The 22,862-nt window shown below is 39.5% G+C and overlaps 1 protein-coding gene across 2 annotated transcripts in view; it reads left to right on the top strand.

Moving 5' to 3' along the window:
* The window catches only part of LOC122558260 (calcium-transporting ATPase type 2C member 2-like), an 82,441-nt gene that overhangs the window by 43,180 nt on the left and 16,399 nt on the right, over nucleotides 1–22,862 (top strand). Inside the window, exons 10-21 of one of the 2 annotated variants that reach the window (XM_087995744.1) lie at nucleotides 816–891; nucleotides 6,974–7,040; nucleotides 10,304–10,428; nucleotides 10,803–10,900; nucleotides 12,516–12,617; nucleotides 13,823–13,912; nucleotides 14,761–14,862; nucleotides 14,964–15,120; nucleotides 18,006–18,176; nucleotides 20,217–20,314; nucleotides 20,616–20,666; nucleotides 20,891–21,057. In XM_087995744.1, the coding sequence (XP_087851870.1) occupies nucleotides 816–891; nucleotides 6,974–7,040; nucleotides 10,304–10,428; nucleotides 10,803–10,900; nucleotides 12,516–12,617; nucleotides 13,823–13,912; nucleotides 14,761–14,862; nucleotides 14,964–15,120; nucleotides 18,006–18,176; nucleotides 20,217–20,314; nucleotides 20,616–20,666; nucleotides 20,891–21,057 (1,304 nt within the window). The remainder of the gene's footprint in view (nucleotides 1–815; nucleotides 892–6,973; nucleotides 7,041–10,303; nucleotides 10,429–10,802; nucleotides 10,901–12,515; nucleotides 12,618–13,822; nucleotides 13,913–14,760; nucleotides 14,863–14,963; nucleotides 15,121–18,005; nucleotides 18,177–20,216; nucleotides 20,315–20,615; nucleotides 20,667–20,890; nucleotides 21,058–22,862) is intronic. The other variant, XM_087995745.1, reaches the window with a different exon arrangement.

The following is a 22,862-nucleotide window of genomic DNA, read 5'->3' as shown; positions in this document are numbered from 1 at the left end:
GGCCTATTCAGGTATCACCCTTGCCTCCTGACCTTCCTCAGCAGCTTCTACTTTGTCTAATGGGGCTTTCGGGGTTACAGATCTGCTGGTCTAATGATTGGATTGGCAATTTTGTGAGCCTTACTGCTGTCATTAATTAGATGGTAGACAAGCAGGAGGCTGGAAGAACACAGCATCAGGAAGTCAACGTTTTGAGTGTAACCCATCTTCAGAACTGAGGCTGCGTGTTCGGGAAGCTTCAGACAAAGGAGGTGGGGAAGAAAGGAACCCCCAATCCTGAAGAGGTGCTACACCCGAAATGTTGACTTCTCCACCTCCTGATGCTGCCTGGCTTGCTGTGTTCTTTGAGCCACCTGCTTGTCTACCTTGGATTCCAGTGTCTGCAGTATTTTTTGTCATTTATTAGATGGCAAGTGCAGTGTTGAATAAGCGCTGGAAAGATTGTTCTCCAGTCTTACCTCTAGCACCCGTGGACTCAGAACCCCAATTTGGTATCAGAAAATGGTCCTGAAACCTATGGAGAAATTCAGCTCAAAACATGTGAACTTGATTCCTCCATAGCAAAATCTTCTCTTGTATTTTTTTTATAAACTGGCAAGTTATTTTCTTACTTTCGTTTTCCTATCTTGGTTTCTCTTCCTCAACCATTGATTAGAAATGCAAATAAAATAATTAAAAATAAAACAAATGTCCAGGCTAATAGTACTTCTGTTAATTATTAAATTACGTCTAAAAATTTATGATTATTTAGAATGAAAGACCTTTAAACCGATAATCTGTGAAATATTGATTTTATTTTTATGTATTATATCTAGGCTCCAAAGACCCCATTACAAAAAAGTATGGACAAGCTAGGAAAACAACTATCACTCTTTTCATTTGCAGTTATTGGTAAGTTTTACAAGATACAACTTTAGTTTTCTCTGTGATCAATGTATACATTATTAGAGTTAGCATTTGTGAGATTTGAAAGTGTTTTAAGACTTCCAGATGTGGAAGCAGACTTGAAGAAAACATTATCTTGGAACTTCAACATTTGCAGGAAGAAAAATAACGGAATAAAACATAGAACAGCCCAGCAGCCAATAGGCCTCACCGCCCATGCACTCTCACTATCTCCTTGCTCCATTCATTCCGGCTCATGCCACTTAACATGCCCCCATGGCTCTATATACTCCTCATCCAACACTCCTAATTCTCCCACCCTCCATGGTAACTCGCTTCGTATCTACCATCTGCATACCTCAGTATATACTCAGATTAAATAAAGTTCTTTAGTGTCTATTTCGACAAAAACACTCTTATCGGTTAAAAACCTGTTCACTACATTTTAGATCCTTCAAATATTTAATCCATTTGTAGTCCCACTTCAAAAGCTTTATAAACACTTAGAGTTGTCAGTCAAACTGTGAACTGACAAGCAGAACATTGTGGTGGTAGCTTGTGAAATCAGTCATGCAGCATTAATCCTATACATCAACAGACAGAGTGAAATAACAAGTAATTTTTTAAAAAGTTTTTTATTGTTTAACAGTCAGGATATTTAAATGCCTAGATTGTTCCCTTTGATGGATCCAATGTTTTTCATGTGTAAAAGTACCTATCATTTTTCAAATGTGTTCCTGGACTAAATTTTATCTCTCCAAAGAACTCTGGTAAGGTTTTGGAATGTCTTCTCACAGATCTAAAGCATACATGTCGTGTTTTGAACATCCCACTAGCGAAAATAAGATCTGGCTGAAAGCATCTGCACTTTAACATATAAAGTGATTTCCATGAAGTCTGATGTGAACATTAAGAGTTGCCCCCATTCTTCCCCCTACTGTCCCTTGAAAATGGCACAGATGTTTAGAGGCAGGATTTTGTGCTTCCAGCACCATTTTCTAAGAGAAATAGTTCCATGCAAAAATTCAGGCTGTTGAGTCCGGGAATTACAAAGACGCAGCAGGAGGTATCTGTCTGTGACCAGGAAAGTTGCATTGCATTTAACAGCAGGTTCCTGTTGGAATTGTTTTATTCTATTTCTTGGAGCTATCTTGTAGCCAGGCCAGCTGTCAGGCCTAATGCACGAGCAGCTGGTGAAAATTGCTGGCAGTTGAGAAGATTGGAGGATAAGTGTGGCAGAGTGGAGCACATACTTGCTTACCCTTCTGGTGAGAGCAGACTTAGCTATGCTGTGAGTAATCCAGAATTGAGTGTGATCATAGTGGGTTAGGTTTCAGAATGTGTTTACGATTCATCTTACCATGTTCACACCCTTACCTGTGTTATCTCTCTGAATGTTTTTTCAATAACCCCACTCTGAGCTAGGGATGAAGAATTATTAGATTTTCCAACTGCCCAGCACATAAACAATTGTAGGAAAACTATTTTGCCATAGAATTGCAAGCTGCTCACTTGAAGTGTTTTCGGAGATCAAATGATCTGGGTGTAGTCTTCATACCATGATATTATAGCTTCCTTCACCCTGAGCAAATTTTTCTGTAAATCAAGAACATTTTGAAATCATGGGCAAAATTTAATTCACTCTGGTATATTGTGAGGGGTGGCAGGGAAAATAGGAAATTACAGTGGTAATGAAAAATATCAGATTCCCAATGTTGAGAAAAATATTCTGGATCTTTCCTTCTTTTCCCTCAAGTCTTAAGTGGCAACTTCAAAACCTCAACATTGATTGGCAACTACCTTATATCCATTCAGTACATCTCATTGAAGTCCTAATTAATCTCACCAATGGGCTACATCAAATCTTCTTCTTTCTACCAATAAACAAAACAGGGCAAATTCCTGACATGTATCTGCAGTGATTACAGTTTGCTGAATGCTTGTTCTGCCTATCATGCAGCTGCTTCTTCACGACAATATATGTGAGTGCTCATGCCCCACCATTCCTCTTGAATGGAAGGGCAATTAGTGGTGATGCATGAGTAGGAGATGTGTCCCCAGTGATGGAGCGCAAAGTACAGAGAGCACGCTAGCATTTTGGGAATACGAAGTGGGTAAGAGCTGGTGAGTGGACATGATGCCTGCAGTAGTGAGAGTTGTAATCCATGAATCTTGGTAGGTTCCATGCACAGTGGCAGTTCAGATTGAAAACAAACAATAAGAGTTTTTATCAATTTTTTGAATTGAATTTATTGTCACATGTACTGAGGCACAATGAAAAGCTTTGTCTTGCCAACAATACAGGCAGATCGTAAGTTAAATAGCATAGATAAATAAATAATAGGTAAAAAGTTGAAAAAAAAACACTGAATCAAATAAGCTTTGGTGCTTTATAGAATGACACTGTAAAGTTAACAATGAAAAATAAGGAAATGACAGATGATTTGAACAAGTATTGGATATCAGTCTTCACTGTAAGGATACAAACAACTTCGAAGAAGCAGCAATAAATCGGAAAATGGAAGTGAGGGATGAACTCTGGAAAATCACAATCACTAGGGAAATGGTACTGGGTAAGTTGTTGGAGTTGCAGACAGACAACTCCTTACATCCTGATGGACTTCAACATAGTGTCTGAAAGGAAACAGCTAGTGAGATAGAGGATGCATTGGTTTTAATTTTCCAAAACACCCTTGATGTGGTCGGGAAATAGTGAATGTCACTTTTTTGTCCATAAACGGAAAGGGACAGAAAGCAGAAACTACAGGCTAGTTAACTTAACATCTATTAGAGGGAAAATGTTGGAAGCTATTATTAAAGATGCTAAAGCAGGAATTGGATAAGTTCAAGGCTATGTCAACAATGTTTTGTAAAAGTGAAACCACGTTTGACCAGTTGAAAAGGTAACGTGCTGTGGCAAAGGGGAACCGGTGAATGTGCAGTTCTTAGATTTCCAGAAAGTATTTGATGGGGTCTACAAAAACTGCAGCCTCCTTTCCAGCATTTCGTTCACCCTGAGTTCCATGTCCCTGAAAACAAAGCATAGAATAAACTTTCCTTGCCTCTGGTACACTTTGACTATAGAGGCTCGAACATTACAGTGTACATTAGGAAAACAAGGCATAGACTGGCTGACCACTTCACAACACACCTATGTTCTGTCCACTAAAAAACCCTGAGCTTCCAGTTGCCTGCTACTTCAATATACCATCTTGCTTCTTGGCCAACATCTCTGTCTCAGGCGTGTTGCAGTACTCCAGCTCAGCTGGAAGTGCACCACCTCATTTTCCACTTGGGAACTCTACAGCCTTCTGGACTCAATATCGAGTTCAACAATTTTAGGACTTGAGACAACGTCTTCCATGTCCTTACCCCAACCCCCACACACCAGACCTTTTTAATCACATGGTATGTTATCACACACAACACATTGTTAGCCACTAATAATCCCCATTAGTAGCTATTCATTCTCCTAGGTTAATGGTTATCCATTCTCTTCTCTGTCCTACTGTGATTCTCTCTCTTTGGGCTCTATCCCCAACTATCATTTACTCCTTACCCCCTGCCCCCACCCTATCTTCTGCATATATCCTGACAATTTCCGAGCTACCATCAGTTCTGAAGAAGGGTCACTGGACCTGAAACATTAACTCTGATTTGTCTCCACAGATATTGCCAGACCTACTGAGCTTTTCCAGCAATTTCTGTTTCTGATTCCGATCATAGTGTGAGGGTCAATCCTGGCTTGTAGCATCTGAAATGAAGCACAGCTGCCATTCCAACATGGTGTTGGAGGTGTGTACAACAAAAGGTGCCCGCAGTGGTGGGCCTTTCAGTCCCTGTGGGTCACCCATGAATCCAGGTACATGACTAATGAGGTGAAGAGTGGAAGGTGGTGTGAGGGAAGTCAGTCCAAACCATGGTGGATCATTCAGCACAAATCTTGGTGAAGAAAACATTTTAACTGAAAGTGGGGGAAGTTACACCCCATGTATTAAATGATACATCTCGATGAACAATAATACCTATTACTGAGGTAGTGATGCAAACTTGAAATCTATTTAGAACAGTGAATAATACATACTGATACACCAAAGGGCAAGCTGTTGCTTAAATATGAAGAAAGACAATTCACCTCTACTGTTTTCTTTCTCACTTGGAGCCAAACATTTATAATTCAGAATCTTCTCCAGAAGCCAGCTTTTATTTTAACTCAATATGCATATCACAGCTTGGTCCTTCATCATCAGTCAGTTGAGTGGAGATGCTCTTGCTCACTTCCATTATTATCTATATATTTGCAACCAGAAAATCACATGCAGTGGATTGTCAACCTATTTCTAACAGTTGCCTTTTGTGGTCCCCAAAGATCTATCTATTGCATATATAGTCCTCCAACTATTTCTTATCGGTATGATTTATTAAAATATATTTATGTATTTATGACAACAGGACTGGATGTGCAGAAATTTCTTTCAAATACATATTCAGAAGACCAAAGCCTTTGTCTTCATCACACCACAAGCTGCAGTCCCCAGCTACCGACTTCTCACTTCCTGTACCTCACGCTTGCTCAGGGCAGAGCAGAATGTTTGCAATCTTGGGGTCATATTTTATGCTGAGGTGAACTTGCCAGCACATATATGCACCTTCAGTATGACCCTGTAATGTCATTAACTCTGCTCCATCACCTATCCCCAACTCAGCTCATCTGCTGTTGAAACACTCCTCCATTAATTTCTCATGTCCAGACTGGACTGTTCTGGTGTGCTCTTGGACAGCCTCCCACATCATACCCCCCAATCCCCTCTGCCATAAACTAAACCATCCATTTGGCTTGTGCTCATTGACTGATATTGGTTCCTGGTTAAACAATACTTAAATTTTAAGCTTCTGATCTTTGTTAAATCCTTCCATGGTCTTGTCCTTCCTTATCTTGATAATCTGCTCCAGTCCCTATACACCTTTCTAGATCTTGGTGGTCTTTTCACTCTGGCCTCCACATTGTCCCTAATTTCAATCATTTCATCATTAATGGCCCCTCCCCCAAGTCCATCCTCCCTACCTTTTATCTTAGCCTGCTTGGCACACCCTCCTCATTCCTGAAGAAGGGCTTATGCCCGAAACGTTGATTCTCCTGCTCGTTGGATGCTGCCTGACCTGCTGCGTTTTTCTAGCAACACATTTTTCACCTCACCATTAATGTCAGGTTGCTGAGTACTGGAATTTCCTAACTAAATCTTCCTTACTCTTTACCTCACATTGTTCCTGAGACCTAAGTCTTTGACCAAACTTTTAGTTACCTGCCCTAATATCTCTTTATGAGGTTTAGTGACCTATTTTGATTTATAGTTCCCCTAGAAGTGTCACATCTCAATATATACCATTAGGAGAAAGTGAGGACTGCAGATGCTGGAGATCAGAGTCGAGAGTGTGGTGCTGGAAAAGCACAGCAGGTCAGGCAGCATCTGAGGAGCAGGAGAATTGATGTTTCGGGCATAAGCCCTTCATCAGAAATGAAATATTCCTATTATATTAAAACAATATATCTTCTCATGTGCTGTAGGTATTCAAATGGAAGATTGACTAGTCCTGTTGAAAATTGTTCAGAAGCTTTCTGAATTTGGCCAAAAGCGATGACAAATCACAAATTTCCCAAATGAAATACATCTGTTAACATTTTGATTTTTGGTTAAATGTAATTATGCTGATAGTGAAATTGTGAATGGAAATAAATCAAATGGGAATGAATTAATAGAATCTACAGTGCAGATGGAGGCAGTTCGAGTCTGCACCATCCCTCCTAAAAACATTCTACCAAACGTGCCCCCTACCCATCCCCATAACCCCACATTTCCCATGACTAATCCACGTAGCCTGCATATTCCTGAACACTCCAGGGCAATTTAGCAATCCATCTAACCTGCACATCTTTGGCCTTTATGATTCCTTCCTTCCATTGCTGTAACTTCACTATTACTGAATTCGCAGCCGTGGACTGGTACAAGACTCCTGGACCTTTACCTCTAATGTCTTAATTCATTCATTTCAACACCTTTCATGTAACTGCAAACCTTGTTTTCCACAGGTTTAATGATGCTGATTGGTTGGTCACAAGGGAAGCACCTCCTTGGCATGTTTACTATAGGAGTTAGGTAAGAACATCAATGTTCCTTTCAGTTTCATGTGATGGAATAGCAATGACCATCATGATATGTCATTAACAGAGAATGAACCTGTTGGCCTTCAATAATTTTTGCTTCAGGGTATTATACATGGGAAAAATAGTTGTTCTTTATTTGCTTAAGTAAAAAGAGAGATTCCTATTTAGAAACAGCATTATGATAAACAGATGAGTGAAATTCTCTCTAATTCTGCTTATCTATTGGTAATAAGTTTGCTTCTAAATAGATGCTTTTCGCTTATGCTGCGGAACAAAATACTCATTATTATTACCAGGTAGGATTGAGTGATAGGTTGTGGAGCAGGCTAATTGGCATCAGGCAGTTGCATGGGACCAGAGCAAGGGGAAAAATTATGAGTGAAAGTAAGAATGTTAAACTATTTTTTCAAAGAAAGTAAAGTGTGTTTATTTAATCCTTCATTCTCCACCGAAAATGATTTAAAATATTCACTCCTTAACTCATGAGATGTTTTCATTATTTGTATCTGAATTATTACAAATTATAAATAATTGCTTTATTTGTTAACTGTGCTTGTTGCATTTTCTTGTTTAATATTACTTGTTGAATGACCTCTTGTGAATGTGATGTTGGTTATAATTTCTACCTTTCCCAGCTGAATTCATGAATGAATGATTCCTTAAGGTGTAATTATTTTATTATGGTTCCTATTCATTTGAATAGGTTTTGGTGAGTTTACATTAATCTAGTTTTAAATATCTTGAGATGCACTTCTTCCTTACAGTTTTCCCAGACTGCTCCACCTCTCGTTTATGATGGTGTCTGCATTATTGGAGCTGGTTTTAATTTCCAGTATGTTTGTAGAGCCATTTTTGTAAATCATTGGTCTGTGTCATTTTCTTCGTGTTGGAGATACCATATGGCACAGTCTGCATTATTTTTTCCAACAATAATGTAACTATATCCAGACAGGAGAGGTTTTGTTCATGATTGCAAGAACAATATTTTTAAACTTGGTACAAATCAATCTCATTTTTAATGTGTTTTTTACATTTGATGAGATTCAAGTAATTTAAAAGTAAAACAAGGAGTTTTTTTGTTGGCTTCACTGGTTTTGCAAATAACTTCGATGTGAGATGGCTACAAATTGGTCAGAGGTCAAATTCATGATCCTGAAGTCTCCTGAAAAGGTGCCCTGGTCAGGACCTTGAGGTTACTTTCTTTATCCAATGTTACCTAGCAACTTAACACAAATAAGGCTCAGCTGGAAATTTCTACAGCCGAAGGGATGAAAATTTGTGTTCAGTTCCATGGAAGATGATGATATATCCTTGCCTTACATGTGGAATGTGGAATATGTGACTATTTAAGGTTTCGTTATAAATACATAAAAGAACCATAGAGTCACAGACATGTATAGCACGGAAACAAACCCTTCCATCCAATACGCCCATGCCGACTAGATATTCTAAATTAATCCAGTCCCATTTGCCAGTATTTGGCCCATATCCCTCGGAACCCTTCCTATTCATATATCCATCAAGATGCCTTTTAAATGTTGTAATTATACTAGCCTGCACCACTTCCTTTGGCAGCTCATTCCATACACACATCACCCTCTGCATGAAAAAGTTGCCTCTTTGGTCCCTTTTATATCTTTCCCCTCTCACAAAGAGTGACTGATATGCAGGAATATATCCGCAATGAAGAAAGGCAGTGTTGTATCAGCAGAAATAGAAATTGCCATTTTGAAAGAGTGCTAGTGTTTCAGTGTTGTGTTGTATTATGTATGTGGTGTTTCACCACGAGAAGGAAATAGCTGGTGGGAGACTGCAAGGTGCAACAAAGTAAATTGGGGGAAGGTTAAAATAGTTCTAATTCTCCTTTTTTTGAAAGGAGTCTTTTTAAACAAACTCTATGAGAAGGAGACATTAAATTTCAAATAAATCATCCACACTTCTGAAAGCGATTAAAATGAATTTAATGAATATGGTGATTTGTGAGTTGAAACATGATATGAAAATTGCTGAAATGATAAAAGCACTATCTATTTACCAACTCATTTTGAGAAAAGAATCTTGCTCCCCACATTAGGTGTCCAAAAGGTGACATATATCCACAATTATTGAGTAACTAAAGCTTCGTGGTAATACCACTGAGCTGTTAATCCAAAGACATAGATGATGTTCTGGGGAATCCAAGTTCAAGTCTCACCATGGCAGATTAAAAAGTCTGAAATTAAGAGTCTGCTGATGACCATAAAGTTGATTGTTGAGGAAAAATCCAATTGGTTAATTAATGTCCTTTAGGGAGGGAAACTGACATCCTTACCTGGTCTGGCCGACATGTGTGACCCGAGATTCACTATTGACTGTGGCATGGGAAATAAATGCTAACCTAGCCCTCATCCCATGAACAAAGAATGATTAAAAATATAATAATCATAGCCCCAGTTAGTATTGACCAAATCGTGCAAACAAAAACACGAGTGGATGACTTTTTGGACAAATTGCTTTCCCTTGTGAATTCCATAAAGGTTGGTAAGCCATCGCCAAAACACCACCCTTTATTTACATCTGCAAAATATATGACACTGACCCAGCTAGCTCAGAGCCAACTTCTGCAGTGAACAGAATCTCTGATACTCCTGTTTATTTTTTTTTCTTTTAAACAGACTTTCAGAGTAACCTCAGCTGATGGTTGGAACTGAATCAAGTCCATGCTTTTTTTTTATTCATTCACAGGATGACGGCATCACTGGATGGGCTGGTATTTATCATTCATCTCTACTTGCCCAGGGGGCAGTTAAGAGTCAACCACATTGACTGCAGGTCACATGTAGGCTAGACTAGGTCAGGATGACAGTTTCCTTCAATAAAGGATGTTAGTGAGATGGACAATACTTAGATGTCATTATTAGACTCTTAATTCCAAATATTTTCTTGAATTCAAACAGGATTTGAACCCATGTCCCCAGAATATTACCAGAGGCTCTGGATTAACAGTCCAGTAATATTACCACTAGGCCATTGCCTCCCTATACTCCTGCTTATATCTGTCTGCCAGGACTCCCTGATTGGACCAGGTTAACAGCCTCAGTCAAGGATTTCATATTCTATGAGGCCTTCCTGGCTTCAAATCAAAACACCTTGTTTCCATCATTTTTTGTGGTTCTGTTGCTATCCGATAATGCCTTACCATAATATCATGTGTGCACTTTGCGTATGGACAGAGTCAGTCTTGGCTGTAACATGGCTTCTTGTTTTTAATAATAGCCTGGCCGTTGCAGCTATTCCGGAAGGCCTACCAATTGTTGTCACGGTAACATTAGCACTAGGTGTGATTAGAATGTCAAAGAAGAAAGTGATAATAAAGAAACTCCCTGTTGTAGAAACATTAGGTAAGTCAACGAAATGAATTTATTTTCTCCAATTTAAGTCACATGGCTTAAAATTAATATCATGACTATTTTTATTTGAATAATTTGATTTGTTTTCCACCCATCTAAAGTTATCATTTGGAGGAATTATTAGGCAAGATGGAACAGAGCTGGTTAGTTTAAAAGCAAATGTCTTTAATATATTTGCATTGTTGAAAAAAATGTAAATTAAATTTCCATTTTTCTTTCAATTGGACCTGTTCAAACTTTCTCGTATATGAATGACCAAAGTAGAAATAGAATCCTGTCTTAATAAGTTAGACCCTTAATTGATTCTCGAATATAATTTTTGGCAAAATGCAATGTAATTGCTAGTTACACTTATTAAATTCTAGGTTGCTGTAACGTTATCTGTTCTGATAAGACTGGCACCCTAACAGCTAACGAGATGACTGTAACACGATTGGTTACATCAGATGGAATACATGCAGAGGTGAGCAATGACATACCTTGCACTCTCAACCTGATAAGGCTTTTATAGTTTCTTCATCACAATTTATCCATGTACCAGATTTTGGAGGACAAATTAAACCAACCCCTATTAATGGGCATAAGGGATGCAATGCATCATTAACTCAAACCCATCCCTTCCAATTTGAAACTGCTGGTCTGTCTGCTCATTTATGTAATTGCAACCTGCAGTCAGTACTGCGTGAGTTTAAAGCAGCACTGTAATATTTAAAGTCAGTCTGCAGTTCAGAAGGATGGAGGTGCATTTTGACTACAGCAAGTCCTGGAAATCACTGTAAAAGTGAGTTTAACCTGCAAATAGCCAGGCATGCATGCTCGAAGTTCTTTCAAGACCAAGAAACAGAATGTAGAGAGGAGGAGATAGGCTTTCTATTTACAGGGAACTCATAAATCTTTGAACAAACATTGCAAAGGCAGTGGACCAGATAGGCCAATCAGTCACAGAAGCCGTAACAGTCAACAGCACTACCTAATGCCAAGGACTTAGATGAAGTATGAGAACAAGTTTAGTAGTCTCACACTAGTGCTCAAGATCACTGGTTACATCCTTAAATGCCATATCCCACCAATTGCACCACCAGCCATATGGGTGAATGCAGAGTTTAAAGTCTGTCCGTCCATTTTCAGCATGGAACTGACGGTCAACTCCATTTCCTCACTGTGGACCCAACTATGATGCAGCACTTGATGGACAATGTCTCAGCTTTAACTACAGGTCATGCAGAAGCCACTCAATGTCAATGTGCTGCAATGGAAACTCAGACTGAAGTGATACAAGCTGAATCTCTATCATTCTGATTGTAGATATCAATGTTCAAAAGGGCCTGCAGGGTGTCATAGTAGTATAGCAATCTGTCCTTTGTTTCATGACTTGGATTGCTGGAGGTGCCGCCTCAGAGGAATGACATTGGTTCTTGGAACATGAAGCTGTTGTCTTCTTTCAGGATGAGCAAATGCTTCCAATTAACTTTTCAATTCCACCAGCACCCTTGCTGTTGACTGGTCCAGACTGTTACCACCCACTCAAAATGGTGTAATCTGAAAATGCACTTTCTTGTGTCAAAACAGTTTGAGATCACCCTTCAAGGTCCCCCACAATGAAAGTCTGGAGCCTTCCATAAGCTGCGTCTACTAATGGGATAGCATAGATTAGGCAGCAGATAAAAACGCATGGTCAAGTCACTATGCAAAGGGTGATTAGCCAACTTTTGTGTGCAATCTTGGATCATTTTAAAAAACATTCTTTGAATATTTGTTGTACAATAGCTTTGACTGCAGTATTATATCCAAGAGATCTATAATGGCCAGTTTGCAATGGAAGCTAAAGTAGTGGACCTATGTCAATTGAAGAATTTGGTTCACATTCACTGGTGCCCCGGTCAGACGAGCTGCTTGCAGATAGATCAGCCAGAAAGGGTATTAATTGGCTCATTCTTAAACTATCTAAAAGTATTCAGTAGCTCTTATTGAAAGCGAGTTAGCTGGTGGATTGAAAAACAATCATTTGAATAATGACCAAATCTAATTTGTTGACATTTTGGGCTTGTGAATTAAAATTGCATTTTCATTTGGTGCAGGTAACTGGTACAGGATATAATGGAAATGGCAATGTACACCTGTCATCCAATGGAGAAATAGTAAAGGCATTCTCCAATCTGTCTGTAGGAAAACTGGTTGAAGTGAGTTACTTTTAATTCATTCTCTGAATGTGGGTGTCACTGGTATTTATTGGCCTTGAAAAGGTGGTGGTGTTGGGTGGTCTTCTTGAATTGCTGCTCTGTATGGGGAAGCTATTGCCATAGTTTCTGCTTTAATATCAAGGACAGTCAATCTCCAGTTGTCTCTGACACTCAGCTCTTCTGTCTATTTTTGGAGCAAAGCTATAACAAGATCTCATGTCAAGTGGCTCTGGTGGAACCCGAACTGTGCATCAATAAACAGATTATTAATGAGGACCACTTAATACAGTAGTAACCATACAACTGGACAAGTTCCAAAATTATTGAGGGATGGTCAAATAAAAATCAAGAAGGATAAAATACAATGGAAGTGAACAAAAACTAAGTAAAGAAACTATTGCAGTCTGTGCTTTATACGTGTGTAAAGTGAAATAGAGTGACAAAAGTAACTCTGGGTCCCTTGAGGATTAGACAGGAAGAATTATAATGGGTAAAAGTCAAAATATTTTGTGTCTGTTTTCCATCATATAATCCCTACATTGGGTAAAGGGGCCATTCAGCCCATTGAGTCTGCACTGACACCCCCCAAACAGCATCCCCCCCAAACTCATCACCCCTGTCTATCGCCATGTGCCCACATTTACCACAGCTAATCGACATAACCTTCACATTCCTGGACATTACAAGGCAGGTATATGGATTCGAAAGATGTAGAGGGATGTAGGCCAAACACAGACAAATGGGACAAGTTCAGATTTAGGAAATCTGGTCAGCATGGATAAGTTGGGCCCAAGGGCCTGTTTCCATGCTGTATGACTCTATGACTCCTTGGCCAATCCCACCTACAGACCCAAAAAAGACCCAAACAATGTGGAACTTAGGGTCTGATAAAAGTGAAGAATTTAACGTAATTAATGTTGATAAAGAGCAATATGAAAACAATCAATGACTCCAAAACTTGGCAAATCTATTAGAACGATCTGAAGGTGTAGAAAACAGTGGGTTTTCAAAAGGGCATTTAATAAGATGCCAAACATAAAAATATGACACCAGATCAGGTTTCCTGTCGTTAGAGGTAATCCATTGTCATAGACAGAGGAAAAATCAGGAACAGAAAGCAACAACGTGGGAATGAATTTTGTTACTAGTGAGGTACCGCAAGGATTAATGGTGGGGCCTCATGTTTAAAATTTGCTTGCTCGTAGGCTGGATGTTTATGCAATAACGCTGTCATCAGAGAAGACACATTAATGGGACAACCAACAGAAGGTGCCTTAATTGCTCTTGCAATGAAGGTAATTACTGAAAAAATACATTTGGATATTTGAAGCAGATCATAACTGGAACATTAGCTACAAGTTTGTATCAAACTACAGCTAAATTACCTTAAAAAGTTGAAAATTTCAAGAGGAGGGGACTTCTGATGCATTTTTAAAATTCACCTGAAGAGATTAATGTTTCTCTGCAATCCCATCAGGATTATTTATTCAACTCAGTGACATAAAAAATTGTCATGAACCACCTTTTCATCATTGTGGTGGAACTGAAATAGGGTAAAACACTCAAGCAATCTCCTCTTAAGAAGGAGGCCAGTGATGACATCTCTTTAAGGTAGCAACGTGCTTCCATTCATGGATTGAGCTTGTGTTTTTTGGACTCATTTTAATAAGGTTTCCGCTGCATTGTGTAACCTGCCAATTATATAGAGAGGAAAAAGGCCAGATCCATAGGCCAAGCACACTTCCATTGTTGTGTCTAGACCAGGAAGTGCATCGTCCCAGTTACATTGCAATCTCTCCCTTCCTCATTACATGTTCTCCATTCCTTGGCTGGAAACTTGTGACACAGGTTTTTCACCTTTCTCAGGCTGTTGATGGGATGATGGGATTGCAGGGAACTTCCTGTTGAACAGATTATCAAAAAATAGGAGATTAATTAGAAAATAGTAAAAGTGATTATTCATGTGTTCAAGAAGGGCCACCCTAATAAAATTTTCTCTAATGATTTTGTGCAAATATAGTTTCAACTCAACTGTATATCTGATTCAGTGCCAAGGTCTGAAGGAAAATTAAGAAGTCATTTGGTTAAATTATTGATCAACCCTTTCACTTTAAAATCTAATGTCTTGCATTCTGAATTGAAGATGGACCTTGATCATGTTAAGCAGAGCTATATAAGGAAGAAAGAGTATCCATTTAGCTCAGAACAGAAATGGATGGCTGTTAGATGCGTCCACAAGAGTCGGGTAGGGATTGTTTTGTTTGTGAACTTGAAAGATATTTTCCGCGGTTTGTCTATGTCTCCCACGGCAGCACTAACAGTTTTTATTATATGTGCCATTTAAAGGAAACTGAAGAAATGTACTTCATGAAGGGTGCATATGAAGGAGTTATTCAGTACTGTAGCAATTATAGCAATGGTGGTATGCCCGTGCCCCTCACACCACAACAAAAGACAATATACATCCAACAACAAGCAAAACTAGGAGCAGAGGGCCTGCGCGGTACGGTCTTGTGTTCTGTCTTAAACTTCATAAACAATTAATTGTCTTGTGAAAACCTGCATGTATTTGATATCTTTTTACCTCATCGTAATGTATAACTACTGGTAAATGGATAACTATTGAATATTAATCATAGTTGTTGTATCAGATCATTTTGTCACAGAGGTGCTCTGCTTGGTACAAAAGGTTAATATATGCTCCCACCTTAAGGTTTTCTTAAGGCAGGGCAGGAGTGAGGCATGTAAAATATGTTGGCTCACTGAGCTCATCCTGATAATAGTTAAAGGAGGTGGAGGGGGTGCCAAAATTGGCAAACTGCCCTTCGTATGTAAATGAACAAAGTGTCCATTGAGCTTGTTCGGAGTTCATCAGAGCTCAGTATTATCCTGCCCATGACATGATACAGTCAGCATGAGCAGGGGTTAGGCAGCTTGTTTTGTTTTTCAAAAGTGTTTTTAAAAGATCTGGAAGGAAATAGACTCTGAAGAAGGGTTGGGGGTCAGCACCTTCAAAAGGAATATCATTTGCAGATTGGGTTTAACTTTCTCACCTCTGTCTCTCCGTTCCTTTGTCCCTATCTGTATTATGCCAACTCCTCACACTCAACCAATTCCAGCAGTAAGATGCCTAATCCATCGCAGCCCAATAACCTCTATTTGCTTTGGTGTGGGCTTCTTCCTTCTCGTAAGCCAGCTTGCAGTTCCAGCTGTGACCACTGCTACATTCTGGCACTGCTGGGACTGCAAAATGCTGACCAATCAGGTTATGTGGCACTTCGGAAGGGCAGGATTTCCTCCCGTTGAGGGAAGGAAGTCCCACTGCCACCTTTTAATATTAGTTGTGTTTGGTTGATTGGTTTCCAATCGCCTTCATTATTTGGGGCAAGAGGGTAATTGCATGGAAAAGTCAGGAATAATCCAACTACTGCCTGTCTACACCTCACCCACATCATTAAATACAACCCGAAAGCTTTGTTCTCCTTTGTGCATTCAGTAAGATGAATGGGTTAACATCAAGACACCGAATTTTCGTAGTTTGGACAGGTGTGGAGCGGCAGAAGAAACCATAGCTCCACAAACCACCTTGGCTTTCCACACTCCCCATTTATAGCCTGGAGAGTGGATTGGGTACTCAGGCCATGCATCCTGAGGAGATTGCCAGTTCCCCAAGCGTGCTGAGTAGAAAGCCAACATAGGGCTCCAGTACTGCATCCAAAATTTAAAATAATAGAATAAAATGTAAAACATTCTTCCAGCCTTCGCCCTTAATATCTCCATCGCTCCCCCTCATGCCAACCCATGCCATTAAGGCCTTCTAACCATACCCCAGGATCCCTTATACCTCCAAGTCAAGTACCACAGCACCACTGCAAACAGGGGAAAAACAATAAAGTTTCATTATTTAACATTGTAAATTACAGACTGCATGAAATTGAGAAAAGCAATCGCATTCATAGAAATACATTTGAACACATTGGGCAGTTCCACTGGATTGTGCACAATCTTCTCCACAATTGACAGTCCTAAAGGGCACCTGAACAACATCCCTCCCCAAATTATCCCTGACCCCAATCATAAGATGCCCTGGAAGTATTTCATAGGGATAACTCAACTGTCCAAACGGATACCCTGATAATCCAAAAAAATATAGACAACAGGTCTGCCCCTACCAGCTGTAATGTCCACAATCTGAGTTCTAAACTCCAGGGATTCCAAGATCAGATTTGAATGGAGGCTGCAAATCATTTAAATGTAAAAGTTGCACAACACCAGGTTATAGTCCAACAAGTTTATTTGGAAGTACAAGCTTTCGGAGAGTTGCACCTTCATCAGGAAGCTAGTGGGGCAGGATCATAGGACACAGAAAAAATCAAAGTGTCATACAACTATGTGATGTATTTAATAAACCTAGATGTCTGTTAGGTCTTTATTCACTTAGGGTTGCAGGTTTCGATTCATTAATATGTAAATCCCAGAACTTCTTTCAAGTCACATTTCTGAGATAACTTAAGATTTTATAAAAAAAAGTGACATCTCAGCTCAGACAATGCATTAAAGGCGTGAGGTTGGAGTCTGTTTGTATCCCAATCATGAGTCAGATTGGTTTTATTTCCAAAGTAGGAATTGATAAAATGTCACATGGACTGACTGGCTATGGATTGTTTACTTTTTGAACAATTTAGAATTTGTATTTGCAGATACATTCTATTTTGTTCAAATAGCACACAATCTGTAGGCAGTCAGACCATGCGACATTATATCAAATCCTACTTTGGAAATAAAACCAGTTTGACTCAAGATTGGAATACAAACAGATTCTAACCTCACACCTTTAATGCTGACCTAACAGACATCTAGGTTTATTAAATATATCACATCAGTTGTATGACACTTTATTCTGTGTCCTATGATTCTAGCCCATTAGCTTCCTGATGAAGGAGCAATGCTCCGAAAGCTAGTGCTTCCAAATAAACTTATTGGATATAACCTGGTGTTGTGTGATGTCTACCTTTGTCCACCCCAGTGGACCGGCACCTCCATATTATTTAAATTCAAATAATTTAAGGAGGCAGCTGTCTTCTTAAAGTGTGCATGCCCAAACTACAGACCACTCCATTTCCTGTCATCATGAAAACAGGAATGCCAGGTTCAAATTGACTTAGGATTTCTGAAATATTCTGCCATTTTTGCCGCAGAGGAAAAACTATCCGTCATAGCAAAAATCTGATGCCAAGTCCTACATTGTTACATAGAGGGTTTCAAAGGTAGCCTGCACATGATCTCAACATCTATTGGCTTCAAATCCAAGTTGATTATATATAATACATGTTCAACAAAGACAAAGATCAGTTTTAATAAGATTCTCTTCCCTTTTCTTTCTCTCAGTGCTCACGCTAGCTGCTGGATGCGAATTAGGCGCACTTACTTTCTTGGGATTGATTGGCATTATTGATCCACCGAGAACTGAAGTCAAAGAAGCAGTTCAAATGCTTCAAAGCTCAGGCATTGCTGTAAAGATGATCACTGGAGACTCTAAGGAGACGGCTATTTCTATAGGTGCTGTGAATTTTGGCATTCATTATTTTATACAACAATTCTTTTCGTGTTTAGTTCGTTTTGGGGTGGAATGCCTGACAGAATCTTAAGTAATTAATAATTTACCTGTCAAATTCTATTTGTGTAATGATTCACCAAATTTGAGGCAGAAAAGATAATATTATACACAAGACAATTTTAAAGAAATGGAGACAATTAAAGGGATATTTATCTGCTGCTATATCCAGTGCTTTTTCTGCCCATTCAGCGCACTATCCTATAGTTGAGTATTGCAGCATGCCAGACAATGTAGCATCCAATTTTTGAACAAAGCTGATCATTGTAATCCTTGGACAGACACAAGTTCTATTATGCATAGAAGCCAGTGAAAAAAAGTGTCAACCTGAAATAGATTGTCTATTTTTCTTAAATTAATAAGAAAAATATGAAGGACTGATTATGCAATAGGTTAGTAAAAGAAGATTGAGTATTATAATATAGCTATGTATCAGTCAAACGTGAACATTACAATGTCAGAAATTGGAATTCACTGAAACCCCAATTGTGTTTGCCACACAAGCTATCAAGGCTCAATACCAACAATAGAGCCTTATGATTTGTGCTGAATCGTACTTTTCTTATTAACATATGAAATCAATTTTGTAGATACTAAATGATCTAGTCTTCTGCACACATCTATATCAATTCTTTTATCTGTAAATTGAAAAGACCAATAAATGAATAAGAACTGGCACTGATAAAAATTAATCAACATCGGTCTGTAGAATAATTAATCAGACAAGACAATGGAGGCAGCTGCTGGGGTTATTCAAAATGTAATTCGATGCTACAGTGGGGAATTTCGGATTTTGAGGTAGAAACTTTAGTGGACTGAATGGCATTTTATTGTCCTTGGTTGATTTTCTGGTAACTTATGATTCGACTCCATTCCTGGACCTTTTGTAATGGATGATTCAATGGACATACTTTTAATAATCCGCGGGTTTCCTCCATGTGGTCCGGTTTCCTCCCACAGTCCAAAGTTGTGCAGGTTAGGTGAATTGGCCAGGCCAAACTGCCTGTAGTGTTAAGTGCATTAGTGAGGGGTGATTGTAGGGGAATGGGTCTGGGTGGGTTGCTCTTCGGAGGGTCGGTGTGGACTTGTTGGGCCGAAGGGCCTGTTTCCACACTGTAGGGAATCTAATAAAAAAAAATCATATTGCTGTCTGATTTTTATTCCTAAGATGAGTTGCAGTGATGACTAAAATATGTGTGCTTACTGATCTGGTCTCCTTCCTATCGGAAACATGTGAAACTTGAAAGGGTTCAGAAAAGATTTACAAGGATGTTGCCAAGGTTGGAGGATTTGAGCTATAGGGAGAGGTTGAATAGCCTAGGGCTGTTTTCCCTGGAGCGTCGAAGGCTGAGGGGTGACCTCATTGACGTTTATAAAATCATGAGTGGCATGAAAAGGATAAATAAACAAAGTCTTTTCCCTGGGGATGGGGGAGTCCAGAAGTAGAGGGGATAGGTTTAGGGTGAGAGAGGAAGGATATAAAAGAGATCCAAGGGGCAACCTTCTCAAGCGAAGTTGGGATGTGTATGGAATGAGCTGCCGGAGGAAATGATGGAGGCTAGTACGTTTGCAACATTTAAAAGGCATCTGGATGGGTATCTGAATAGGAAGGGTTTTGAGGGATATGGGCCGGGTGCTGGCAGGTGGGACTAGATTGGGTTGGGATATCTGGTCGGCATGGACGGGTTGGACCGAAGGGTCTATTTCTGTGCTGTACATCTCTATGACTCTATCACTAGTTTCTATTTCTCTCTTGGGACACATGCTACTGGGAATACTTCACTGGATGTGACATGTTCATTGTTTTATTTTCACTGAGTCGGTGTGTTTGTATTCTTGGACCACAATTAAAAAGCTATTTTTGGGCAAACAATTACAAACAAAAAAAACATATTTCCTAACAATGTGTTTCAAATAAAATGAAGGTATAAAGCATAACCTGGTTGTATGGTAGTTGGTAATCTTTTTCAAATTTATATGTACAGGAAAAAGCATAGACCTTTATAATGATGATGTGGAGGTTATGTCAGGAGAGCAACTGGACCTACTCAAAGATGAGGATCTTTCCCTCATGGTAATGAAGGTATGATTCCAATCCAGTTATTCAAAACATGCACTAAGTCTTTCATGTGCACATTAACTTAAAGACACTTTCCACATGTGTATTTATAAGTTCCACTTTAACATATTAATTCAGCCCCCTGAAAGTTTTATATTTTTGAATGTTTGGCATAAAAATGGAGCTATTTAGAGATATTGCGGTCATGCCTTTGTTATATGTTTTAAATTAGAATAGTAAATGCATTTTAATGTAAATTATCCATATAATAATTGTATATGTTTTCCCTCTTCTCTCTTCCTCTCAACACCCCCTCCTCTGTCAGGTAGCTGTATTCTTTAGAACAAGTCCAAAGCACAAGCAGAAAATTGTTAAGGTATTAATTATTTCAAACTTTGCACAATAAATTGCAAATGTATTAATCCCTTCTGGTTTGGCATTATTCAAATGTATACCAAATTTGTCTAAAGATGTTGTCATGGTAAATTGAAGCAATTTTAGATGCCTGTCAGCTAATTTAAGCAGTAATAAATTTAGCTTAAATGTTGTATTAACTGCAAACTATACAGTTATATACTTCTTATAATTGTTGCTGCCTAGGCCCTTCAGAGCAACAATGCAGTGGTGGGGATGACTGGAGATGGTGTGAATGATGCTGTTGCTCTCAAATCTGCTGATATTGGAATTGCCATGAAAGGAACAGGGACTGACGTCAGTAAAGAAGCAGCAGGCATGATTCTGGTCGATGATAACTTTTCTTCTATTCTGTGAGTAACTTCAGTTGATGTCGTTTTAGAATTTATCTTTATTCTTTCAACAGTAAACTAACTGTTGTGCATTACTGTAGCAGACTTGTTTAACATGAACAGTTCACATTTGGACTTACTTATGAGTATGTAATGTAAATGTACAAGAAAAATACTTACAATTTTGGTAAGGTTAGAATTGCACAATCACTGAACCAGACTTTGCTGTAATGTTGTATGGTCAATTAGCTTGTGACATCCACTGTCCACAGTCACATGAACAGTGGCCACTAGGATGTAGTGCAGGATCTCACAGGGGACAAAATGACCTGTGGCGAGATTGGTGACACAACCTGCTGATGGAAGAGCAGCGCTCCGAAAGCTAGTGCTTCCAAATAAACCTGTTGGACTATAACCTGATGTTGTGTGATTTTTAACCTGGTGATGGAATCAAATGAGAAGTCTCGAGAGGCTTACCTGAAGGAGGAGAGCATCTCGCTGCATTTTTTACGTTTTTAACAAGTGGTGAGGTGAGATTCTTAGCTGGCCAACAGCAAATTGCCAATTATGGGTAATTCTAGCTTGTTAAATGCCTTGTTAATGGTACAACTTGTCTCATTAGCATTCAGTCTCTGATCTTACCAAACACACCAACAAGCTCGAGGTCGAGATAACTTAGTGTGGAAATCAGAGCAGGTACCTGGCAGTGTCAGCTTGCCACTTGGCTTACATGCAGAAATTGAAATGTGAGAACTCAGTACAGAAAGTAGTACAGTGCTGGTCTGAGGGCAGTGGAAGTGCTTCTATGGGACTGCTTAGAATGGGTGAACTGGTCCATTTTCCAGAACTCAGTGGCCAATCTAGATTACTGTGCCATCACCGTGACAGACTTCTTTAGCAAGTGTATAAAAGAAAGAAATCAATCTAAATATACTCCAACCAGAACCCATGGATGAAACAGGAGATCCATTGCCTACTGAAGTCCAGGTATGTTGCCTTCAAGTCAAACGACCCTGGCCTTTACCAGAAATCCAGATATCACCTCTGTAATACCATTAGAGAGGCGAAGAGGAAATACTGAACTAAACTAGAGACCCAAACTAACCACACAAACACGCATTTATTAGATTAGATTAGATTACTTACAGTGTGGAAACAGGCCCTTCAGCCCAACAAGTCCACACTGACCTTCTGACGAGCAACCCACCCAGACCCATTCCCCTACATTTACCCCTTCACCTAACACTACGGGCAATTTAGCATGGCCAGTTCACCTGACCTGCACATTTTTGGACTGTGGGAGGAAACCGAAGCACCCGGAGGAACCCACGCAGACATGGAGAGAATGTACAAACTCCACACAGACAGTTGCCTGAGGCAGGAATTGAACCCGGGTCTCTGGTGCTGTGAGGCAGCAGTGCTAACCACTATGCCACCATGTAGCAACAAAGCAGAGCAGAGCAAAATAGTGGACAAAAATATAACCCTTCCTGATCCGCTCAATATATTTTATGATCGTTTCGAACAGAAGGTCAGTGAAACGGTGCCACCTGCCCTGACTGCCTCGGGTGCACCTGTTCCCTCAGTTACCGCTGCAAATATTAGATTGCTCTTCTTGAGAGTAAACCCAGAGAAAGCAACTCTGGATGGAGTCTCCAGCCATGCACTCAGATCCTGCACGTAGCAGTTGGTGGGAGTATTTGCTGACATCTTTAACCTCTCCTTACTGTGATCTGAAGTTCTCACCTGTTTCAAGAAGATCACCATCATCCCGGTACCAAATAAAGCACACACAACATGCCTCAATGGCTACTGCTCAGTGGCTC

This window comes from Chiloscyllium plagiosum, unplaced genomic scaffold (assembly GCF_037043375.1).
Source record: "Chiloscyllium plagiosum isolate Xiang-an unplaced genomic scaffold, Cpla_swu_hap1 HiC_scaffold_17, whole genome shotgun sequence".
Lineage (NCBI taxonomy): Eukaryota > Metazoa > Chordata > Chondrichthyes > Orectolobiformes > Hemiscylliidae > Chiloscyllium > Chiloscyllium plagiosum.
Note: the sequence above shows the minus strand (reverse complement) of the source record. Positions and strands in the feature narration are given on the sequence as shown.